Here is a 25,505-nt window from a genome sequence, read left to right on the forward strand (position 1 = left end):
AGTTTCATGTTGAGTTGACACTAGTAACATCCCTTCAGTAGTTCAATTCTTGTTGCAGAGTAAAAGAAATGTAATAAAAATGAGTAAAGAAGGCGTAGACAATAATTTGATTCATCAACCTCCATTTTCTCAAGAATAGTGTCTGATGGGCGGGAAAATATAAGTTATGGGGTTGAACTTTTCTTCTTTTCTTAATTGCATCCTATTTAGTATTGGGTTATTAGGACCATTTATGTCAAGCTTCAGATGATTTTCTTTACTTGTTTGTCAGAAATTTCAAAATTTAACATTGATTATGGATGTATGCACCTTGATCAAAATCATTATTAGCTTAATTTCAATTATTTTTAAGAAATGATAAATTATTATGTTCTAGATGTTTTATACATATATTCTTGTAACATCTTAGCTTTACAATTTGTGTTTTTGTATTCTTTAATCAAATAGAACTTAAGTCTAAACTACAGATTTCATCCTCTGGATTTCAACTATGATTTTTGCGGATCTTATTCAATCTGATAAGATCCTCGGTATTGATTCTCATCGTTTGTTTCTCACAGAGCATCCGATCAATTATAAGTTTATGGTGGCTTCTTTTAGATTTGTAGAAGAAGCTTTTGACATCATAATAGTTGATTGAAATCTCTGCATCGGTTTTTTAAACATAAAAGCGCAGACGATTTATTTCACAAACTGCTCAAGGCATTAATTAGTTTTTGGTTTCTTCAACTTTCTGGCAAGCAATTTGAGATTTGGTAATTAATATTTTCTTTTGCATGGTGGTCGAGTCGAGGTTGTAGGAATAAAATGGTGTTTAAATCGAACAAGAAATTTACCAATTTTTCTTTGCATTAGAACAGAGTCTCTTAAACATTTGTCTATAAAATAAATGAAAAAAAAAAAGGAGGCATCCACGGAGTATATATACTTGGACTCACTCTCATCAACTCAACCCAACTGAAAAAGTAAAGCATTCTCTCTCTTTCTTTTCCTTCCAAAACCATCAATTATGATCTGCTAAGCTCATCTTAATTTTCTGGCTATTTCTTAAATCCTATGCTTTTAGTTTTTAGTTGGGAAGGTCCAAACTCCAAGTCTTCAAATCCCCATTTCCATATTTGTTATTATTATTTTTTTGCCTTAAAATATGGAACCAAAAAGAAGCTGATTTGGAACTGGATTTGGGGTTGTCATTAATGGAAGAAACGGTTTAAGATTCTAGGGTTTCTCTTCTCTTCTTTTTCCTGTGAAAGGAGGGCCCTTTGATTTTCGGGGATAGTGGGTGCCCTGCCCTTAGCTTGAAGGAACAAGATGAAGGTGTTTATAGGAAGTCCAGGAACGGTGAGTGGGTTAATGCTAAGGATATATCAATGTGCATTTGCTGCTGCTTCCATTGCAGTCATGGTCTCTGCCTCTGATTTCTCTTCCTACACCGCTTTCTGGTACTTTCTGTTTTTACCTTTTTCTTACTTTCGATTCTGCTCTCAAATTTTACGTTTTTAGGTTCGACGGGGCTTTTTTCCTTTTGTTTTTCCTTGTTTCGGTTTATGTGGAAAATTTAATCTTCTTTTTATTTTTTGCCGTTATATCAGTATTCCGAGGTTTGATGATCAACATAATTTTAGGTGAAATTATGTGTTTGAATCGGATTACTTATCAGCTTGGGAGCATAATTTTATTAGGCAAAAACTATGGGTGAAAGATAATTACCTTAGCGGATTTGTAGACTTGTGGATTATTACCTCTTTGAATGTTGGTGCAAATTTGTTTCTAGTGCTAATATTTAAAAGAATCCTGCAGCTGTTTTTGCTACTCTGGGTGTTCTGGTTTCAATTTATTGGATGTTGTTTAGTTTCTAGATTTGAAATCTGGGTATGTTCAGTTTTTAAGTTTAGATCAATTTTGGACCCTAGTATTTATGCTTTCTGTTTCTTATGTCAGCTGAGAAGCTTTGAGTATTGACCTTGGAGGGTATCATTCCAAATTCCAGTTTTGTGTTTTTCTTAAAAATGGAGATGAATGAGAATTTGCTACCTTCAATTTTACAGTTTGCTTGCATGAATGTTTAGCCTACCTATTCTTCTGAAATTTTATTTTAAGCTGAATAAGAAGATGTAACAATGGTGTCTGGGGAAATAATAGAAAGTTGGTTGTTTCAAGTGTACTTTTGTTCTTAATAGCAAATTTTGTTTCAAGCTGAGTGATTATGTTGGGGTTAACAGTACAGCAGGAAAAATGAACTGATCTCTATGGAACTTTTCTTCTACTATACATAATGCAGTGATGATGGTTTACAATATTGTGACAGCCTTTAACACAGCCTTCATTTGTGTTAATGACATTTGAGACAGAAATATAATATAGGTTTGAATGAACTTGAGTGAATAGTTGACTAAAAGTATATAATCTCTTTATGAGTCTTCTGTTTTTCATGTCTGATCCTTCAAATATGCAACTCTGTTGGAACTTGTTCTTGTTCATTTTTGAAGTCTCACGAAGTGTGGGTTTCTGTTGTGAAAATGTTGAAAACAGCTGTTTTGACATGTAAAATAGCATTTAAGCGTATCTTGTGTGGAATCTTATAGTTCTATATATTCCTGGGAAAGGGAGAAATGTTTAGGTTTGATGGGGTGGAAAGGATGGTTAAAGTAGAGAAGAAATGCACTGCAATAATTGTTATTTTGTGCAGCTTTGATATTCTTTATGTTCTCTGTTTCAGCTATTTGATTGCATCTATGGGGCTTCAACTACTATGGAGCTTTGGTCTTGCATGTCTCGATGTTTATGCTTTGAGGAGAAAGAGAGATCTTCAGAATCCAGTTCTAGTGAGCCTATTTGTTGTAGGTGATTGGGTATGCAGCTTTTCTCTAAGAACCCCCTCTAAGCTCCTTTAGTCCATAAATGGATGTATGAACATTGATGTGAATTAGGTTTTTTACAAAAATTGCCTGCTATAGTGCTATTTGGTATTTGCCATTTTTCAAATTAGTTATCCCTTATTTTCCCCATATTATTATTATTATTATTGTTATTATTATTATTATTTCATGTTCAGGCTGTTTATGATTCCATAAATGGTTTACATAACTCTTTAGACCTCTTCTTATTCTATCAAATACAGCCTTTCTGTTTCCTGTATTGCTTGTTTCTATGGCGACCTGTCTCCATTTGTGATTGACAATAAAGTGACATCTTACATGGATGGAGGACCAGCGTCTTCCTAATCTGTTTATGAACTCTAATGCATTTTGCTTTAATTTTTTAAGAATGGTGCTAGCAATTGTTATTTCAGTCTTCAAAATTCAATCTTCTCAGTTTTCTATTGGTATTTCCTACATGCACCTTAATTTTTGCGATCATTTTTTTTTCTTGATACTCTTTCGGCCAAAATTGTATATCACTTGTCTAACCCTTCTTGAATATGCAGGTTACAGCTATGTTATCACTGGCAGCTGCATGTTCGTCGGCAGGGGTTATAGTCCTGTATGCTAGAGACTTGGACTTCTGCAGGGTTCAAACTCGTCTCCCATGCAATCAATTTGAAATATCGATAATTTTGGCGTTCATCACATGGGTTTTGGTCGCAATGTCATCTCATGTCATGTTCTGGATCTTAGCCTCTTTCTAAAGGATTCGAGGGTTCCCATGCTCGTAACATATGCCCACATAATAGCATCTCGTATTTGACATGTAAATGCTTCTTTTTCTTTTGCTTCCCATTCCTTGGTTTTTGACAATTTTGGAGCATTGGAGTAGTTTTGCCTCTGCAAATTAAGGATTTTTGTTTTAGTATTCAATTTTAATTAAATTTGTTCTCAACTTAACTTCCAATCATTAACAAACAATCTTGTCAAACTCCTGTGGATGGATCCCTTGTCATTGTCGGTTGCGTCTTTTGCGATATTAAATAAGGTCTTGAATTGAAAGGCATGTGAACTTGCTCTTTCTTACATCTTCCAACAGACATCACATTTTGCCTGGTGTTTTATACTGTCATGTCTGATCAAGATATATGCAGTGAGATTCGTCTATGTATGCTTGAAAAATATGAAGTTGGTGGTCTGTATAAAATATATGCAGTGAGATTCGTCTATGTATGCTTGAAAAATATGAAGTTGGTGGTCTGTATAAAATTCAGATTTCATCTAAGAAATCTTACTATCATCCAGGGCCCGTTGATCATCCTAAAGAAATCCTGGATCAAGCTTGATTTCTTGAATACCTATGGATTTGAAATCTTTAACATGCTCTTTGAAATCTTTCGGTTTAATGACTGCATGTAGTTTACTGCTTAAAAATGTATGGTGTCTTGCTGCTGTAGTCCTTAATGCAGTGTAAGTGTGGGGATTGAACCAGAATCTTCATGTTGTGCAAAATATGATTGAAACTGCATGTTTTACTTTTAAGGATAAGTTAGAAAATCAACTCTGGGTTACTTTAACAATTGATTGCGGGTGCTAGCTATTATGGCATTTACTTCTCTGAAACCTCACCAGCAACAAGGCTGATAATGTATTCAATCTCATCGGCGACTTCCTTCATGGAAGGTCGGTGTTGTCTCTTGTCATCCAAACATGATGCTGCTAATAGCCCCAATGCTTTAATGGTTTCAAGTTCTAACTTTTTAGCTCCTTCTTTGATCACTGGATCTACAACATCCATCAGTTTCTCTTCATTCATTATATTTTTCATGTAAACCACCAAACTCACGTTCTCATCTTCCCTGTTAAAATCTATGGCCTTCTTTGAAGTCAAGAGCTCAAGAAGAACAACCCCGAAGCTATAAACATCACTTTTATCAGTAAGCTGAAAACTACGGTAATATTCTGGGTCAAGATATCCGACAGTTCCTTGAGCCGAGGTATAAATGTGACTATCACCGCCTTCTGTTCTTTCAACCAGCCGGGACAAACCGAAATCGGAAATTTTAGCATCAAGCTTTTCATCAAGTAAAATGTTGCTTGATTTCACATCACGATGGTAAATGGGTGGAACTGCTGCTGAGTGGAGATAAGCAAGGCCTTCTGCAGTCTGGTGAGCAATGCGAAGCCGATGTCGCCATGTGAGGGGAGCATATTTGCCGGAAATATGACAATGGAGGTGATCAAACAAGGTCCCATTGGGGATGAACTCGTAAACCATGAGAGGCAGTTCAAGCTCAACACAACAGCCTAGGAGTCTTACCAGGCACCTATGGTTCACCTGGCAAAGTATTCGGACCTCATTGAGGACTTGATCAGTTCCTTTGGTGTTCCCAACCTTTGCACGTTTGATTGCTGTTACAGTTCCGTCATCAAGAATGCCCCTGAAGACCTCACCAAAACCTCCAGATCCTACAAGGTTCGACACAGAGAAGTTATTGGTGGCTTTCTTTATTTCTTTGCCAGTGAAAACCCTGGCTGATTTGCCATTGTTTCTGGCATTTAACATCTCTTCCCTTTCCTTGATCAGATTCTTCTGCGTTTCTTTCTTTATGCGCCGGTGTTGCTTGTAAACTATAATTCCGATCATTATAGCAAGCGAAAGTCCTCCCAGTACAGCCGTTATACCTGAAAAGAAATAAAAAAACATACAGTCACCATCACAATCACTACTTGGCAGGCATACATCAAATAAGAGGTCGGCACATACCACCAATGAGCACTATCTGCTTCTTTTGTTTTTTGCAGCGTTTCCCTGGTCGGCATTTCGTACCTAAATGAATAGAAGACAGTATCTTAATGCTTATGGCCGCATGGAATAGTAAGAACTGTTCTTTAGCCATTTTTGCCGGTTTCAAGAGGTGAAACTTTTGCTGTTTTGCTATAATTTTCTATAATCAACATGGTTTTTTCACAATCAAAGGAAAACGGTTACTTACTTCGACATAATCCGTTGACAGGATCCCAGGTAAATCCTTTGTTGCACAAGCACCTGGTTGTTCCAACATTTGCTGGATCGGCTAAGCACTTGGAATGAAACAAGTTCTTGCAATCCATAGGTGCCTTGCAAGCCGGTTCTAGTGGCAATGCCCACTCGATCTCTAAACCAGGTTGAGGCCATTTCTTTGGAGGATTTACAGTGTCAAAATTCACGAAGCTCTGATAGGCTAGACAACCTCTATCATGAATTCTCACCACATATGCGGTTTGTGAACCGCCAGTCTTGAACACACAACAGATAGGACTCCTCATGCATGCCGCTGCATTATCCTTTATATAGTAATGACATATGCTTGTTGATGTACAATTTATGGGTGCTTGCAAGTGAAACATTGCGTCGGTACAGTTCAGCAACAAAATGGTGTTACTGCTAGTGATGTTGAAAGGGAGATTATCATCAAGCTGGATTCCTTGTGTGCTGATATCACTCGAAATGCAACTATTACCCAAAAGACTTGGGGGCTGGAGAACCATCCGCTGAGTCATGGGGTTGATGGATATGATCCTGTAGGATCCCTTTAGAGCATCAAACCATAGTGCCCCTGCAGTGCACCGAATCTTGTAGGCTTGATCTCCACAATTAGGTCCCGTGCTGAGAGGGTAAGGTACTGGAATGCGGCCACAATTACCACAACGCACTAAGGCAGTTGCACACCCTGCAACTGAAAGCAGTACTATCATAAAGATCAACATTGAGAATACATATTTCTCCATTGTAGGAAAGGTTGGTGGAACTTGCAGCTGAGGAAAGGATCTATTTCAAGTATTTGGTTACTCAGGATTCTAGGAGGACAATATTGGCCAGATTACTTGTACATTCCAATGCGAAACTGTGTGATAGTAAATGAAGAAATTCTAGTTAACGTGGTTCAAAGGATATGTTGGCAATTTACCTAGGCTTAGTGTAGTTTGATGTAGAAAACTAGGTTAGGTTTCTTAAATACAGATCAGATTTTCTTGGGAAGATATGTGGGTTCACTGTATAGAAATCATATGTTAATGCTTCCAAGTTCCACCCCGTGGTGATGATTATACTTTCCTTAGATCTCGGGCTCCCCATATCTCTATGAAATTACTTACCTTCGAAATGGTAATTTAAGGCAGTTTACAAGTAACTAAAAATATACAAATTCCACACTGCTCAAGGTGAACATAGTTTCTCTCGAGGATAATGAAGAAGTGCATTCGAATCCTAAGCTTCATTATATGAACCAACTGGGCTAAATCCCAAATTTGGTTTTTCTCAACCATTTCCTAATCAGCATAACACGAATAGGTTCAGAACCGATGGCACATCTATTGGCAGGCCAAATATGAATCTTATTTCATTTTTTACGAGATTTTAACTAATCCTATACCGAAGAAACAAATATTAGATAGCTAGAAATTATATCATTCATTGTCCATGATATTGAGTTTCCCATTCCCTCGGGTAAAACAAAAAGAATATGGCATGCTGATATGCATCATTTGTACCACGCATGAATTTGTTCCAATGACCTGTGGGAATCTCAAGATCCAAGAGAAGCAGAATTTCCATTTAGTATCCCATAACACTGTGTTCCCTAATCCACCATTGCAAGTGTGTTTTCCCAGACAATTTTCGTTGTTTCAACTTACATTTGTCTCCTTTGCATTGCAAGCTAATGTGTTTACAATACGAATAAGCTTCCTATCATATGGAAAAGCGCGAAGATCCCTCCGATTTTCGTTTCCATTGGAAACAAGCCATTAATAACTTTTTTGCCATAACCCCCCATGGCACAAAATTGAATGGTTGATAAAACAACCGGTAGATGCATCTTTTTTATATTATTTGAGAGGGGCTTCCAGTATCAAAATCCATATTTAGATTAATACCACAATAGAGACTGCGATTTTGTAAGAATCAACTATTTTTCAAATGACAACTCGTGACAAACAGAGCTTTGGGTCCCGAATACGGACAATTATTTCATGGCAAACGTGGCCTATAACAATCTTGCATCAACAGTAGAAACCAACATTCAGAACAACAGGAAAAAGATACTTGTTCATTATTGACATTGACGTTGGGTAAAGGACTTCCCTTCCTTTCCTTGTCTTTCAAGTATATTATCAAAATTCCTTTTACGTCTAATGATTGCAATTTTTAAGAGCGATAACGTTCTTCCATCTCGGAACATGACATTCAAATGCAATTTTTTTTCTACAGTTACTAAAGGATGTTATGTTACTAGTATAATTTGATTAGAGAAGGGATAGTTTTGTTTTTAACTTAGTTTGATTCTAAATTGTTGTTTTCTATGATCAAGGTATCATTCATGTTCGTTTTACTATACATGAAAACTAATCTTTTCAAAGCCGTGTTTGCCAGCTTCAATGAACTAGGCAGACAGCTTCGTTTATGAACATCTTGACTGGAAAACTGGTGAGGTGAACTCCCATAAGGCTGATGAAAGAAAACTCTACTTCGATGAAAAATTCAGATGGTTTCCATGGAAAAAGAAAGACCCAAATGAAGTAGACACCAAACTTTTATGAATTAATAGCTCATTTTCGTTCATCCAACAATCTGCTAATAGAGATGGCGACCCTTTTTCCTTTTCCCTGGAAATATTAAGCACGCGTGCTCAAAGTGTCCTGTATTAACGGAAATTGCATAGATGATGCAGAGCAATCTTCTGTTTAACTTAAAGCGAAGGATTTCATGGATTTCAATGCCAAAGCAGGGGTGGTGTTGCCCGCATGGTCCCAAAAGGAATATGCAGCATACAGGGAACCTTTATGTAAAGAATAAAGATGTTTTGCTGCAAAAGCTCAACGGTGGAGAAATATGGTAAAAAAGTGACAAGATGCAAGTTATAACAGTTGTGAATTATTATGTTGGCAGTACTACTACTTAACATAAAGCCCCAAGCCAAGGGCTAGGGCTGGCTGGTAGCTACCCCTCATTTGCTTACCAATGGCTACAATATATGGATTTTATAATATGTTTGATCAAGATTTAATTTGAAGCTGATATAATGTTCTCTCAACAGAGAGCACGGTTTCCAATGGACAGTCTCTGAGTGCTACTTGAACCAATATGAAATCAGCATTTCAGCAGAGAACTTCATTTTCCATTGCAGGTTTCGAGGGAGCCGTGTATGGCCAAAGCTCGTCGTGTCCACTCGGGAAAGTGAAAGTGGGCCTCAAAAATCCATGAGGAAGCATAGTGAATTTGCTTTTAGTCCCAGTTCAATGCCTTTTTTTTTCTTTGCTCTATTTGCCTTAATTTTCACTCCACAACATCCTTTTTCCTAATCTTACTTTTAGGGCCCCTCCTTATCACAACTGGTCCCTGGTTTTTCCCAAACAGAGACCTTGATTCTTCACTTTTTTGCTTTTATTTTCCCCTCTTTGGACGATTCAATTCTTCCCGGCAATGATCGGTTTGGTTTTACAAAAGGGGGCTTCGATTAAGTTTCATGCATATCGAAATGATGGGTTGCTGCCAGCAATGAGTGTGATGCCTAGATCTTTTGCTTCAAGTCATCATTGTTAATAATTGGTTACAAGTACAAAACAAAACAAAAACCTTGTGCTAAAATTTGCACTAACTTCGGTTTTCTTTATAATCATTGCCGACGCTCGGACATAAACATCTATTTTGTTCGTCTCTTGTTCATTCTCTACCAATGCTCCTCACTTCAATAAGTATTGCAGGTTTCTTAAATGCCAAGGCACAGTGACAGACAGAATCCTTTTCCGTTTTTAGGATTTTTTTCTGAATCGAATAGTAATAATTAAACTCATTAAATAAAATTGTTGATACATTAGATCAATGAATGTAGAGATAAAGGGGAGATAATTCTAGTCAGGAAGTAGAGAAGAAAAAAGTCCCCCCTCTGGAATGTCTGTCGCCTTTTATTATATAGGATCGGAGCTCGAATCGGATTGTAAATATATGACTTTTTTATGAGTGTCATATAAAAGTAGCAAGCTAACCTAACAAGTTTGATAATATATTCACTCGATAAAATTTTAGAAATAATAAAATTTAAGATAATGAATCTAAATATAAGGAATAAATATCAAAATTATATATGAACTTTGGTTTACATGAAGATTAATTTTGTGCGATTTTATATATAAAATTTTAATTTAATTTAATTTTCACAAATTACTAATAACATTATCAAAATAGCATTATTTTTTACATCGATATATTGCATATACAAATGATTATATTAGTCGATGTGATACATAAATGTTTATACTTATTTATTTAAATTTTACAATTAAATCAAAATTAAAATTTCAGAACCATAATTTAAGCTTCACATATATAATTACACCAAATAAAAATTTATTTATAATTCCATCTATAAATATAATTAAAATAGAATACAGGACCGGAACCCGAAAAGAAAATAGAATACAGGAGCAATTTAAGTAGGAATTCTTTTTCTTTTTAACTTCAACCTCGTAAACTAGTTATTCAATTAAAACCAAACACGTGTTACTTGGCACTGATCTGTTGCCTGCCGCCATCCCAACACCATTCGCTGCCCTTTATTTTGTCGGCCCGACGTTTATCTTTTTCTATTGTCTTAAACGCACAATTCGAGGATTGAATTATATACTTTTTAGTTTACTATTTTTTTTACAAGTGGATATTTAAAATTATATTTCACTAATCAGTTCTAAGATCAAATTTAACCCACATCCTAAACCAAATTTACAATTAAACCCAACACAAAGATCATCACGAAGGTGGGGCCTACTTTAAGCTTGGATTTATTTGTAAAAACCCTCTACTTTATGTAATCTTTGAAGAGTGATCTTCTATTAATATTAATAGTTCTTCGTAATCTTAATAACGTGAACTACCATTACAAGTCACTTTTTTCTTTTTTGTATCAAACTGATATTATCCATGATAATTAAGCAGAAAGTTAGGGTTGAACTAGTTGAGAACACCCCAAAAGCACGAGTCAATGAGTTGGATCAGCACTATAACCAGCTCGAGCAAAAGGAGGATGAATATGATGAAAAGCAATATTACTATGACTAAGAACAATATTACCCATGGCCAGCTTCATAAGCTTATCGGTGTGGTTCATGGTCTTTCACAAGAATAAGGGCCTTAAAAGGGTGGCCACATGGTTTGCACATGTAAATCACTGTTGTTAGGCTACCTAGTCTTCAGCGATCAAACCTTTATTGAGAAGAAGCATTAGAACAGTGGACTACTTGGGTTTAGTATATGTATAGCCAAACATAGAGAGTTGGGTTGAAGTAATTTGGTGGTGCATTCGTTTAATTATTTGTTGTCAACATTTCCGAAAAAGTTGGAATATATAGAAACATGATTTTTAGACTATTAAAATATGTTTTTATAAACTGTTTCGATATTAAGAAAAAGAAAAGAAAAGCATAAATCGAAGCGGTTGTTACTTTTCTTTCAACTAAAATTATTATAATGACTTCTTATTGATTATTATTAACGTCACTATCATATTTTACTTTTTTAATTTGTTGAGGTATGTCGGCGTTACTTTATTATTTTTAGAAAGTCAACTTAACCTACAATTATATTTCCTTATCTTGCTTATATAACCCACAAATTAATTTAAATATGCCTCTCATTAAAAAATATTTGGGTCAGCATTTGGTTGTAAAACTAAGATTGCTAACCATTATTTCTTTCGATTTTAAATTTTACAATCAAATTAGTAAAATAGCATGTCCCACTCAAAAAATATTTAAAATTTAATTCTTCTACCGATTGATATCGGTGTAAATAGGAGGATAACGAGCTTCATCACACTCGAACCCATGTTCTCCCGTATTGACAATAATATCCATACCATTCAAGCTAGGACTCAACCGGCTTAATAATGTAATTTTGAATCTTATATTATTGTAAAAGCATAATGATAGATTTAGTCATTAATATTTACATATTTTATCATTTTATTTTTATTTTTATTTTTAACTAAAATTTGACCATTAGCCTTTCAATACTTTTAATATTAAAAGATTTTTATTTTACTCTTTTCAATACTTCACACATCATTGCTTTTAATATTAAAAATAAATGGAATCCACCATTAATTATTTTACAAAATCAGTTTAAAAGCACTTTTATAAAAAAAAGATTATTTATTTTAGATCACCTCTTTTAATAAATATTTTAATTATTTTTATAAATCAATTTTTTTAAAACGTTTTCTATTTTACATAATCACTTTTAGTAAACATTTTATTTTATTTCTATAAAGTTTTTTTCCAATAACATAATTCTAAAACTATTTGTAAATTAATAATATATTAAATATTATTTTAATATTAGAAAAACAGTTTAAGACGAACCTTTTAAGATAGTTGATAACCATTCAACATGATAGAAGCATGGTTTAAGACAAGCCTTTAAAAATAGTTAATAACCAAATCATCAAAATAATGAAAAATTCGGAAACTAAGTATATGTTAAGTTTACTTTTCTTAGACCGAAATCAGGTAAAAGTTTTAATCTTCAATCACACCGTTAATGGAAGAATCAATTTTAGTACTCATGATATAAAAAGATAAAACATTCTCAAAATAATATAATTTACTTTGTAAAATAACGGTATTTTAATTATTATCCAATTAAAACGATATTTGTTCAACTCATGATACCAATAGAATAGATTTGAACAAATAATATTGGATTAGCTTAGATAGTCAACTTTGTCGGTCCAATTCAATATTCCCATCATTTCTCTACTTTCCTTGATTTAGCAAAGCATGATGAATCATACTGATGAGGCTATGCTTATCTTTTGAATTGCAAGTACTTTTGAATTAATTTAACAGTAATTTTTTAATTGTCGTGTTTGTTTTACGTATAATACAGTTTTTAAAAATATTTCTAAAATGTTAAATTTTATAATAATAAAAATCTTTTCTAACGTTTGGATTATTCTCCAAATTACTTTCCATTATTTAATTTTTTAAAAATCATTTTTGAAATTTATTTCGCATAAAACAAACACATCATAACTTATATTTGTTACAAAATATTATGAATTATTTTTCTTTAACAATAGAAATTTATTTTATAATAAAATAATATATTATATATACATAATAACAATCAATATATAATTAAAACTTAAATTGAAGTTACATATATGATATGAAAGTGGATAATGACACAATGAAGTTAAAAGGACAAATTAAATTAAGTAGTATTTAAACAAATACTCATATTTATATTATTAAAATATTCATTTATTTTATACTATAAAAATTAATGGTGAGAAAATCAGTCACTACTGTCGACGGTAAATACCCCCTGGTTCCGACAAAAAAATCATTACTACGTATTTATAAATTATAATATATATTTTTATTAAATATTGATATAACATTTTCAATAGAATATTAAGAATTTTACTTATTGTAATATATTAATTTTTTGAAACAATAGATTATATTAATTACATTAATAATTTATTATATAACTAAATATAAACATGTATGTTTATAATATTTGAAATTAATATTTTAGTATTTTAATATTTTAAAATTAAAATTAAAATCTTATTATTAATATAATATAATTTGATTTTATTAAATTAATTTTTATATACAAACCAAATTAGTCGTGATCGAATATGACTTGTGTTGTTAAAAATGGAAGTCATTTAAAAAAAAAACAAGACTTATTCTCCATTGACAAATAAATTTCATGGAATAAATATAATTAGAAAATATAAAATATATGTTTAGTAAGTATTTTAAAAAAAACATATATTTAATTTTTAGGTTAAATATAAAATTAATATATGAATTTATCTACTTCTCTCAAATTGCTACTTAAAGTTTTTTCTATTCATAATCAAACTTTTTTTTCCACAACTAATTTAATACCTTAGCCTAAGGATGTTAAATTTTTGCTGACACTACAGTGTTGGTCACTGGTGCACGTATCACTCTATTCGGCTTGAAAAGTTGTCGCCTTTTAATTATTTTTCATTTTATTTTATATTTTTAAAAACCCTTTCATTTATTTTTTCCTTTAAAATTTCCCTTCCCCGTACTCTTTTCTACCTCTTTGGCTGTTGCAACTCTTTTTTTTTTTTTTTTCCATTTTTTCCTTTCACCATCTCTACTTGACTTCTTTGTCTTCTACCTCTCTTCTATTTGTTTCGTTTTTTTTTACTTTCACCAGTTGTTTCGTTTTCTATCTCTTTGTGTTATTTGTTCATAACACATATATTCAACGAAAAAAACAATCGAAAATGTCTTCTTCAACAAAACTCAAAACATTATCTTCACAAACCCATTAAAACACCCATAAATCCATTAAAAAAATCCAGAAAATTAACATCACAAACAAAACCCATCAATCCTAAAAAATCAAATTGAATTCATGTATATTTTTATCATTCCTAATTTAACTTTGGTTTAAGAAAGGGATTGGATTCTGCAATTTGCAGTGACTTTATCTACCCAAAGTAGCAAAAAAAAAAAAAGTGATGATGAGGCTAACAAGGAAGCATCAACGAACACCAAGAATGACAAGATTTCTATTGATATGCATTGTCATCGGTCTTTTATTGATTGGTTTTATTGTCGATATTTTATGGGCTTCATCTTCTCGTTTCAAGCTTTCATCTCTTTCGATTTCGAATAATTGGTTCCCTCATTCATCTTATTTTCCTACTACATTTCCGTTTCAGTTCAATGACCCAAGATGAAAAAACACTCTTTTTATTGTTTCGGTGGTGGAAAAAACCCAAGATGGTGCCTACTCTTGTTCCTCGTTTAGATGGTGCTAATATTTAGATTTAGAATCCTCAACTTAACGGTCAAGTTCCATGATGATTCAAAAGTTGACTGGTATCATTATTTGGATTGGAGAACAAACGTCGATGACAATGTCGGAGTGCAACTGTGGTGCATGTTGGCAGCGAATAGGGTTGGGAAAGAGAAGAGGAGAATAAAAAGAAGAAAAAAAAAAAAGAAAATGGGAAAGAATAAAAGAAAAGGGAAAAGGAAAAAAATGGGAAAGTGAAATAGAAAATGGACTATGATATCATCATGCCACGTGTCACAATCTTATTTTGTCACATGTTTAACCATGTTAATGCTTTATTTTTAAGAGCGGAAATACTATTATCATATTATTTTATTATATTACATTTAATAATGTATGTGCTAATATTTTGTTTTTATCAATGAAAATTTTTTTGACACAATCTCAAAAATTATTCATAGTCCCTCTCTAATCCATTAATAAGAGGATAATGCACTTCAGCGTGCTCGAATTCACATCCTCTTGCATTAGCAACAATATACATACCAATCAAATTAAGACTCAACCGGTATTTATAATGAAACAGATTAAATTTATTCATGAATCAAATTATTTATTTAAAAAAACAAATCGAGCTAAAATATAGTTTAATAATTTAATTTAGGTAAAATTTATTTAAAATACTAAATTAATGACAATAATATACGCAATTACCAAAGACATAAGATATAATATTTCATTGAAAACAGAATATTAGCTAAGGAGTTGGCATTACTTATACGACACAGTCAGGAAAAAGAAAACAAAGTGAAATAAAATAAAGAAAATAGACGACATACCATACCATCTTTTACAATATAAAATAAATTTATTGAAATATCTTTTTGTATTATTAAATTCATTAAACCCTAATCTATAACAGTTCATAATTTTCTTTTGGAATAAAACTTTTAATTATTATTATTATCATTATTAAAATGAAGACATTGGAAGTTGCGGTTTCGAATATGACATACATATATGTGCATAATATATATTATTTGTTTTGCTGATTCTAAAAATAAATATTTTATTTATTAAGCTTAAATTCTCAGTTTTTTATTATTATAAAAATTGCAACTTGTAGTTCATAAAAGAAAAAATAGTTTGTGGGTCAGCAGATGCACTAAAGAGTTATATATAAAAAAAAATGTAGTTAGTGGGTCAGGAAATGCACTCAAGAGTTATAAAATCTGACTTTGGGCGAGTTTGAAATCCGTTTTATTTATTTATTGGGTTAATTTCACTGAATATTCTTATATTTTCTTTTAGATTTTAAATTAGGCTTTAAATTTTAAAATATTTTAATTGAGTCTTTAAAAATAGTATTCTGTCAATTATCACATTTCATTATCCTTGCAGTGAATTTAGGGTTTAAATGTCTAGGTTATATATGATACAAAATAAGTATAATGATAAATTTAGTTCTCAATATTTATATTTTTTTCAATTTCATTCTTCTTATCAATTTAGTTTTAAAATTGACCATTAACCTTTAAAAAATTTAAATTGTTATTTTTAATGAAAATACTTATTAAAATATTATTTTTTAAACATAAAATCCACACATATTTATGTTAATTTTTTGTATTTTATATAATATTTTAATTTTTAAATATTTTATAATTTTAAATTATTTGTTGGTATAATATATAAAATATATAATATCATGTGAGAAGTACAAGACTGTAATATGAATTGTTACATTAATATTATTAAAAATTCATATTTTAATTAATATTTTTACTAAAAAACGACTTTACGTTTGGTTAAAATTAAATTTAACTTTTAAATATAAAGATAAAATTAGTAAGAAATGGTAACATTGAAACTTAAATTTGTTATATTTAGTATATGAACACTTGATGTGACATTATAACAAAATAAATAATATAAATAAAATTTAATAAAGTTATTTTTTTGACCTATTAAATCTAGACACGTGTTTAAAATTAAAAAATGATTTGAAGTTGAAGACGGAGACATAATTTGAACCCAACTGATGCAATTAACCCTTATCTATTTAAAAATGTGTTCATAAAGAGACCGGTGACCGGTGGCGCGAACAGCGAGTCGGCTATTCCTATATATAAAATGCAGAACTTTAAAGTCATTTCGGAACTATAGAGTGCGGTGCCGTGAAAAGCCACTCTCTCTCTCTCCTTTGTTTCTATAGTTTTTGATTAATTCCTGCCCGAAGCAAAGATAATGGAATCCAACGAATTTGAACATCTCTTTTTTCTTTGATCCATCATAAAGATCCCCCTTTTTCTTCGTTTCTGAATACCCAAATCTCTCAACTTTGTTTTAGCTTCCAACTTTAAGTTTTCAAGCTCCATTTTTTGCTTAAAAAGTTTGGATTTTTAATGGACTGTTCATTTGAAGTTGCAAAAACGGAGATATGTTTGGCGTTTTATGTTGTTTAATTGTTTGCAGTGAGAGTAACCTCTTGTTCCTTTGGTGAGAACAGAAAAAAAAAAAGTGGTGTGTGTGTGCTTTAAAAGCCAAGATGAGGTTTTTGCTGCTTTGTTCAACGGGGCCACCGATCAAACGAAGGGCAGGATTGAGAATAAAACAGGCGGGTCGAGGGTCATACCGAGGAAGCTAGAGGAAGGTTAAAATTGAGTTTAGTGTGAGTATTTGGTTTTAGAGTGTAACAGAAATCTGTGGTTTTTTCTTTTAGTTGAATATAAGTTGAAGAAAAATGGCGAATACTGCTTTAAGGCAGTTGTTGAAGAGTTTTTGCACTAATTCACTTTGGAAATATGCTGTGCTTTGGAGGCTCAGGCACCGAAGCCCCATGTAAGTTTCTCTTTTGAATAGTTATAAGCGATCACGTAGTGCTACTAATCTTGTGTTAAACCTGAAATTCAACTTGTTTCCATGTCTTGGTGTAGGTTGGGTGGCTTTATTTTCTTTGAAGTACTACTAGTTTTAGGCATAAACTGCTCTTATTAGTACAATTTTTAATGCAAATGATCTCTTTCATAGTTCTTATGCCAACTCTGGATTTGTTTTCTTTTTCTTTTTCTTTTTAATATGGCAAAAGCATTCATTTAGACTGTTGTCATGAATCTAGTTTTTGTTAAATTAACCCCCCCCCATGCATTATCTGTGGGGTTAACTTTGTGTGTTGATTGCAGGGTTTTGACCTGGGAAGATGGGTATTGTGTTTATCCAATACCAAGAAAATCTGTGGAAAGTTTCTCAACTGATGTTTATTCTAACAGTGAGAATATCCCATCACACTTTGAAATGAGCATCCGTGATGGCCGTTATGGAGAAGGATACCCAATTGGCCTGTTAGTGGATCATATGCCGCATCTTAAATATGCATGGGGAGAGGGGTAAAATGTTGCTCTCTACTTTAGTGTCCCAAGTAGTATTCTGTTCTTGTGATACAATAATATTCTTGTTTTTCTTTCGGTCTATTAAAAGTACCCTCAATAATGGCCCTTCCTGACAGGAAGTTTTAGTGTTAAAGTTCAGGAAATTTTTCATGCTGGCTTTCATGCTACCCTTATCCTAGATTTATGGTTTTGCACATCACCATCTGCCAGCACCTCTCTGTCTCTGTTGCTTGGGAATATGTAGCATGCCAAACTGTACAATTGCAAGGTGGTTCTTTAGTGATTAGAACTACTATTGATTTCGGATCTCTATACTTACAGGTTTGTTGGTAAAGTAGCATATACGGGGAAGCATTGTTGGGTTTCCTATGATGATATTTTCGCTGGCAAAGCTAACTCGAAGTTAGTTCCCGAGGTAAATTTCTTTTAAAGATATAGGATGCATTTAAGATGGTTGAGTTCTGCTAATGATGGATAACATACACTTGAACTTACCGGTGTTATTTTTCAATTGTTAGTATCCGGAGGAATGGTTACTTCAGTTTGCATCAGGAATCAAGGTAATATAATCCTGGACTGCACTTTACTAGCTACTCTAGATACATGCTTCTGTTTGCACACTGGTACACTTGTTTGGATGTGTTAATTGGTGTTGGTTTGATGGTGAAGTTAATACCCCATTGTATACCTTTAAAATGGATATGGTGTTGATAATTTGTGATGCTCCTGCAGACAATAGTGCTCGTACCTGTGCTTCCACATGGAGTTCTGCAGCTTGGTTCATTGGAGATGGTGTGTATTTTTTTTCACAATTTGTCTTATTGGCTGTAATAATATCCTGTGTCTCTGTCAGTTGTAGAGTCGTAGACGTAGTCACCTAAACCATGTAAGAGCACCAGGATGGTTTCTAGCTCATGATTTCCTAAAGTGTGGTATTGAGACCCATGTGAACAGCCAGTGCATTAATTGATGGTGCCTAGATAGGAGATAACTTATTTTCCCTGCCACAATCACTATTAGACAGTCTGTATGCTGCTACATATTCTTGCTCTCTCTCTCTTTTTTTTTTACATGTCTTTGACTTCATGTGAGTGTGGTTGTTTGTGGAGAAGTTGGTGGCTGATTGCATTAATGTAAGCGGTGCTCTTGTTGTATGTGTATATATATGTATGTATATCTTATATTCTTCAGTTTGTTTCTTTGTACACTAACAGGTAGCTGAAGATTTGTCTATTCTTTCATGCATCAAAGATAGATTTGCCTGCAAGAACATTCACACCCAATTGACATCATCAGAAATATCAAGTCCTTTCGAGAAGTTAGTAGCGTCTTCAAGTGCATTGATGGGCCCACTGAACTCTAAAGATTCAAATGCTGTTAACAGTGTTGAACCAAATAAGCTTTTAGCTTTAGATCATATTGTGCCACTGTTAAGTATTCAGAATGAATTCAAGGTGCCTGGAATACTTCTCCCTGAGATTTTAGAAAGTGAGAGTGAGAATAGGATTAGTGTCCCACCAGTTAGCCTTAGTGAATTAGCGTCACCACTAAGCCAATCTGTAAGTGTTGATCAGCTTGCAATAGGGGAGAGTGAACTGTTTGGTTTCTATTGCCTTAAGGAGGAATTGCAAGCTTATCCTGAATGTAATGCTTACAGAGTGGGAGAGTGCGGAGAAATCTTAGATGAAGTTATGAATCCTTACCCTGCTGGATACTTTCTTGAACCACTTGATATTGATGATGCCGATTTCCTTAATTTTCCCAATGAATGTGAATTGCAGAAAGAACTAGGAGCAGCGTTTGAAAGACAGAGCTGTGAGTATTTGTGGGAGTCATCTTTTTTGAGTGAGGATCTATTTAGAGATCACGTTGATGGCATTGAGCCGTCATTGTCTGTAAGAGGAGGTGATGCAGAGTATCTGTTGCAAGCTGTGGTGGGCCATGTATATGATGGTTCTATTGATATTCCTAATAGATATACTCATCTCATGGCATCTACTGGACAGCTTCCTGTATCTTCTCGACCTCAAAGTGTAAAGAGTGATTCAACTCCATCGAGCAGACTTACATCTCCTTCTGTTGGTGGGGCCAAATGTAATGCTAGTTCTAAAATATTGACTTCTTTCAAGAGTACAGTAAGCATGTTAACTGATGCTGAGAATCTGAGAAAAGATGGCTATTACACACAATCTAGAAAAGGAAAAAAGCAGTCCAGCGTCAGCAAAAAAAGGGCTAGACCTGGTGATAACCCAAGGCCAAGGCCAAGGCCAAGGGATAGGCAGATGATCCAGGATCGGCTTAAGGAGCTTCGAGAACTTGTTCCAAATGGTGCTAAGGTCAGTATCCCGCTTCTGTTTCTAATATGTCTGTTTCCATCTATATTTTTTGTCCTTGTCAAATTAATCAACATACTTTTCTGACAAATTCAGTATAGCATTGATGCTCTCTTGGACCAAACTGTTAAACACATGCTGTATTTGAGGAGTGTTACCAACCAAGCTGAGAAATTGAGGCAATGGGTGCATCGTGAGGTATGTGAAATCCATGTTAGTAAGATTTAAATGTAATGGTTGCATCCTAAAATTTGCAAATATTAACCTTTGCCTATTCCCTCTCCAAATATATACTTTTTACCCTCATTTTCAATGGAAGTCGTACTCTTAGATATTTTCTTTGAGTTCAAGAGCCCTGGAGTAAATGTGAAAAATTTGCCATGTAGTTCCAGTGTCGCATGAATTCATGATTATGTGAAGTTAAAAGGAAATAGGAATTTCAAATTCACAGGTATCTGATCTCAAGAATACAAGGTCATCTCAAACCAAAGATGATTACCAAACTGGAACAAGCTGGGCTTTTGAGATTGGAGATGAACGGAAAGTATGCCCCATCGTTGTGGAAGATCTTCCATATCCAGGACACTTGCTCATAGAGGTTGGATCTTCGTGGCATACACAATGAAAATTTTTAAAAAGAAAGAACTTGAATGTTCATACATATTGGTTTTCAAACAAATCACTAATTTCGCTACTACATCCACTGCAGATGCTTTGCAATGAGTACGGTATGTTTCTTGAGATTGCTCAGGTGATTAGAAGCTTTAACTTAACAATCTTGAAGGGTGTTACGGAGAGCTGTTCAAACAATACATGGGCTCATTTCATTGTGGAGGTATCACTCACATAAGATAGCTTTTATGCGTTCTGCAATAGTATTTGTGTTTACAATGTCACATTTTCTGAGACAATTTAAATTTCATGCAGACTTCTAGTGGCTTTCACAGACTGGATATTTTCTGGCCTTTGATGAACCTTTTACAGCGTCAAAGAAACCCTGTTTCAAGCAAGAGTGAACGATGAAAACCTATTAATCTGTGTACTGTAGGAATGTTGCAAGCGATTGTATCAGTCAAACCAGGCTCCTTGCATGCATGCAAGCAAGGGTACGAGTTGAATATTTGTGCGACGTGGCTGTTGGCTTGGTGGATAATCAACCCAAGCCCTTGTTCAGAGCTTAAGTTGATCTCTAGAATGTGAATTATTATTGTTGTTTCACGAATCTACTCCGATTTCTCCTCTTTTTTTTTTTTTTTTTGTTGCCAAGACTCAAATTCGTGCTTTGTTGAAACAAGAAATTATAATCTTGAGTGGAAGGTATTGGAAGTTGACAACCATGGCATTGATATTCTTATTATCAAGCAGTATTAACCACTAATAATCCAATTTGGGTTCATCCAATCACTACGGACTTATTCTTGTTGCTTAACCTTCCGTTATAGAAGCCTGTAAGAGGATCACAAACGGTGACAATTTTCAACCCAAGAAGAGCCTAACTGTTCCAGTTAAGTTAAAACACTTGATCCACATGAGAAACTCTTCATCAAACCCCTATTGCATAGTTTTTTGCACAAAGTTCACGTCTAAACATGCTCTACCCTTGATGCTAAGATTTCAAGAACTGAGTAAATTAAAGCTGAAGTTTTGAAATGGCCAACAGCCACCTGCAGTATACCCTCCATCCACAGAAATAACCTGTCCATTAATGTATGATGCAGCTGGAAGGCAAAGGAATGCCACCATTGATGAAATCTCTTCTGGTTCTCCTATCCTAGGCATTGCTGTTCCAGCTATTAGCCTCAGAAATTCCTCAACGAAAGGGGCGTCCGCCTCCTGAAATCGAAACAACACGGATCTTAAAACAAATCAAAACATCTCTATATTCCCCTCATTGAAGGTACGTTAGAGGTAATTTACTGGCTTTGTTATCGATGTTCTAACACCCCATGGTGAAACAGTATTGGTCCGAATGTTATCCTTTGCCCACTCACATGCCAAGTTCTTTGTAATCTGGTTAATTGCTCCTGAATACCAAACAACCATGGTTAATTTGTAAGAAACTGAAAGTTGGGTGACGGACATCTATAGTCCTATATATGATACACACCTTTAGATGCTGAATAAGCTGATAATCGAGGCAGAGCCATTGAACCAGCAACAGAGGAGATAAACACAATACTTCCATTTCCTGATGCTTTAAGTAAAGGATATGCAAGTTGGCAAAGATGATAAGGAGCCTCAATGTTGGTATTCATCACGGTTGTGTAGTCTTCCAGGGTGTGGCCCTCGCAAGGCTTAATCACTGTGGTGCCTGCATTATTAACCTGTGGACAGAAACTTGCTTTCAATTAATCTCTTGAGTTCTTCTACTTCCCCACAAAAAGCTTAATAAAGGTGGTTGCTGATATAGTTTAGTTTAGCCGGCTTGGTATGGTTAGAAAAAAATACAATTTCTTTAGAACTGAAAAAAGGAAAAAAAAAACTTACAAGGATGTTGAGTTTGCCATCAAAAACAGTTGAGACAGTCTCCATTAGTTTCTCTCTTTGCTGTCTACAAGAGAGATCACAAGCAGAACCACTCACTTTAAACCCTTTGCTCTGCCATTCTTGTAACCTTTCATGAAGTTCTGTCTGGTTTCTGGAACATGTATGAACTACTGCCCCTAGTGTTGCCAGTTCTTCCACAGTTGCATATCTGGAATACAATTGAACCATCATATTCAATGAAACTAACATATAAAGAGCATAAAAAAAAAGAACAAAAGAGAAATAAAAAATGGAGGTCGAACCCTATGCCTCTTGTTCCACCAGTGACAAGGGCAGTCATACCCTGAAGAGACCACCTTTGTTTCTTACAACCTGCTTCTGTTCCAGCCATGTTAAACACTGTAACTCTTTTCTCTTTTTTTCCCTTTGGTTTTCCCCTTCAGTTTTTGAACGAACTGAAACACTAACTACTGCCAGTTTTAAATAGCTTAACCTGAAACGTGGATAAATAGTAGTAGTTTAATAATATTAAAAGTTGATTGGGTATTGTCAACCCCATTGTTTACCAAAACAAAGAAAATTAGAATCCAGAAAAAGACAAACCAGAAAGATCGAAAATATCGAGCTAGCTACCAGCTTTATGTTAAATGGGTTTCAAAATTTTCTCCCTGGAAATCTAGCTAATGACTCTCTCTTTTTTAACTTGATTCCACAACAAGATTACTACTTATTGGGGCAAAAAGGCACCCTATTTAATGAGGAATTGAGAAATAAAGATATGAGCTTTAGATGAAAAGTATATGACTATAAAATGGTTCAAGAATCTTTGACAATGGCTGAAAAAATCTGAAATCACATCTACAATGATATGATTCTTTTGTTAGAAAAACATTTGTTAGTAAGGATCTGCAAAAGTAACCTATATTTGGATTGTTGGTGTAGAAAAATATCAGAAAGTAGTAAAAATGGTTAGGAATTGAGAAAGGCTAGCAACTTTGACCCTGTCATTCATGGTAAAGCAAGTTCTAGAGCGAGCCTGCCTGCCCGCTGAGAAACCTAGCTAGCTACTGCCCACTAACGTATTTCCACACACAAGTAAACGCTCTTCTCTTTGCTTTTTTACACATAGTGCACGAAGAAGATAACATACAATATTTTGAGTGGAAACGATATCATATGATATTAGACTACGCTAAATTAGCATCGACTCCACAACACTATATCTCACTTGTAGTCCCTGTAATGTCAAAAGGGAGCAAACAAATCCCTTAACTACAAATTGCAGCTTAATGTGTTTTGGGTAAACTATATGGGATGTTCTCTAAATTTTTTTAGTTATTCTTATTAAGATAATTGTTCAAAATTATGTTAATCTACTAACGGATTACTGACGTAACATTTCTTGACTTAATATGTTAGCCAAGTAGAGGCTAAGGGGGCCATGGCCCCCAAAGTTTAATTTTTTTTCAATTTAGTCTTTTTTAAATATGTTATGGCCCTCCCTAAAAATAAAAGTAGGCCTCCAATGTTTAAGATTTTTGTAATTTTCCCATTTGTATATAAATTATAACCCTCCTAAAAATATTATTGCGCATCTAATTTTAGCTTGCCCTCAATATTAACATTTTGGCTCCATCACTGATTACATCACATGAGGATAATTAACGTGACAAATTAACAAATTTTGACGGAAAATAATAATTTTAATAATTAAATTGAAATTTTTAAATATAAAAGTGGGATAACTTAATTTTATTAAAAGTATAAGGACTAAAATGGAAGCAAATTGATGGTGTGGTATGTAACTATTTGACAAAGCGGATGTAGCTGGCGTGAACATAATAAAATATTACTATTTTTTGTATGATATGAAATATTAAAAATATAAAATAATTGTAATAATATGTTAGCAAGTTAAAAGGATAACATCTTGTTGTAATTTTTATTTTAAAAAGTAAATAATTAAAATAAAATTAAGGAAAAAAAAACACAATTACATTGAAATTAGAGAAAAAGAATCACGTGTCCCATTAAAAATTGAAACCTAAAAAAACGAAGTAGCCCTTTGATGTTTCACTCAGTTTGCTAGAAACGAAAAGGAAAGAAATTGTCATTGAAATTTGGTTTTTGAAATAGTTGAAACTCCAATCATTTTCCAAAGTTTTCAGAAATTTCCCTTTCATAAAGTTAAGGCTCATGTTTTCTTTTGGGTATCTTTCTTTTTCTTTCATGTGTTCCTAAGAGAAAAACTCTATTGATGATGAAAAATAGTAATTTGATTCCTTTCCCTGTTTGACCCTTTACAAAACATCTTGGTTAAATGGAGGAGGTTAAGCTAAAAAACGACAAGCACAAAAGGGAAAGACATACGCCCTTATCAAAGCAACAGTTTAGGAAATTGTGTCAATAGCTTATTGCCCATTTCGAAACCTTAGGTTCTACATTCAAAGATACAATTCCTAGCATTGAACACTTTGCAAATATGGACTGTCCGGCTATTATCGTGCTATAGTAGCGCCATTGGCGACTGCCTTACCTCCTGTTCTGGCTGAATGTGTGCAAAATTTTATGCCCAATGTTGTTTTTCTAATTTTTTTTTAAG

At 33.6% G+C, this 25,505-nt stretch overlaps 4 protein-coding genes and 1 long non-coding RNA gene across 7 annotated transcripts; 3 read left to right on the forward strand and 2 right to left on the reverse strand.

The window, feature by feature from the left end:
* The first annotated feature begins 558 nt into the window (after window positions 1–558).
* On the forward strand, window positions 559–3,950 carry LOC105799834 (CASP-like protein 5B2). Its single transcript, XM_012630592.2, has 3 exons — window positions 559–1,442; window positions 2,720–2,852; window positions 3,428–3,950. Exons 1-3 carry the CDS (start codon window positions 1,312–1,314, stop codon window positions 3,626–3,628), a joined length of 465 nt encoding a protein of 154 aa, XP_012486046.1. The 5' UTR covers window positions 559–1,311; the 3' UTR covers window positions 3,629–3,950.
* Window positions 3,951–4,171: 221 nt separating this feature from the next.
* Window positions 4,172–6,635, reverse strand: LOC105799826 (wall-associated receptor kinase-like 20). Its single transcript, XM_012630582.2, has 3 exons — window positions 5,861–6,635; window positions 5,632–5,694; window positions 4,172–5,549 (listed from the first exon to the last, which is right to left on the reverse strand). Exons 1-3 carry the CDS (start codon window positions 6,633–6,635, stop codon window positions 4,474–4,476), a joined length of 1,914 nt encoding a protein of 637 aa, XP_012486036.1. The 3' UTR covers window positions 4,172–4,473.
* LOC105799835 (uncharacterized) lies at window positions 5,217–6,017 on the forward strand. The gene is made up of 3 exons (XR_008188510.1): window positions 5,217–5,340; window positions 5,452–5,782; window positions 5,882–6,017. It is a non-coding gene; the product is annotated as an uncharacterized LOC105799835 (long non-coding RNA).
* Window positions 6,636–16,801: 10,166 nt separating the features above from the next.
* Window positions 16,802–21,657, forward strand: LOC105799823 (transcription factor EMB1444). 2 transcript variants are annotated; one of them, XM_012630579.2, is made up of 10 exons: window positions 16,811–17,535; window positions 17,877–18,080; window positions 18,405–18,498; window positions 18,602–18,643; window positions 18,816–18,875; window positions 19,298–20,419; window positions 20,513–20,614; window positions 20,868–21,014; window positions 21,126–21,251; window positions 21,344–21,657. In XM_012630579.2, the coding sequence occupies exons 1-10, from the start codon at window positions 17,438–17,440 to the stop codon at window positions 21,437–21,439; spliced, it is 2,091 nt and encodes a 696-aa protein (XP_012486033.1). In that variant the 5' UTR covers window positions 16,811–17,437; the 3' UTR covers window positions 21,440–21,657. The 2 variants fall into 2 exon arrangements, with proteins under 2 accessions (XP_052476642.1, XP_012486033.1); XM_052620682.1 differs by lacking the exon at window positions 21,344–21,657 and having other exon boundaries at window positions 16,802–17,535; window positions 20,851–21,014; window positions 21,126–21,256.
* Window positions 21,658–21,736: 79 nt separating this feature from the next.
* Window positions 21,737–24,063, reverse strand: LOC105799830 (tropinone reductase homolog). Of its 2 annotated transcripts, none has more exons than XM_012630589.2 (6): window positions 23,823–24,063; window positions 23,206–23,396; window positions 22,904–23,111; window positions 22,524–22,740; window positions 22,334–22,440; window positions 21,737–22,249 (listed from the first exon to the last, which is right to left on the reverse strand). In XM_012630589.2, exons 2-6 carry the CDS (start codon window positions 23,292–23,294, stop codon window positions 22,031–22,033), a joined length of 840 nt encoding a protein of 279 aa, XP_012486043.1. In that variant the 5' UTR covers window positions 23,295–23,396; window positions 23,823–24,063; the 3' UTR covers window positions 21,737–22,030. The 2 variants fall into 2 exon arrangements, with proteins under 2 accessions (XP_012486043.1, XP_012486042.1); XM_012630588.2 differs by having other exon boundaries at window positions 23,507–24,063.
* Window positions 24,064–25,505: the final 1,442 nt, after the last annotated feature.

This window comes from Gossypium raimondii, chromosome 9 (assembly GCF_025698545.1).
Source record: "Gossypium raimondii isolate GPD5lz chromosome 9, ASM2569854v1, whole genome shotgun sequence".
NCBI classification, from domain to species: domain Eukaryota; kingdom Viridiplantae; phylum Streptophyta; class Magnoliopsida; order Malvales; family Malvaceae; genus Gossypium; species Gossypium raimondii.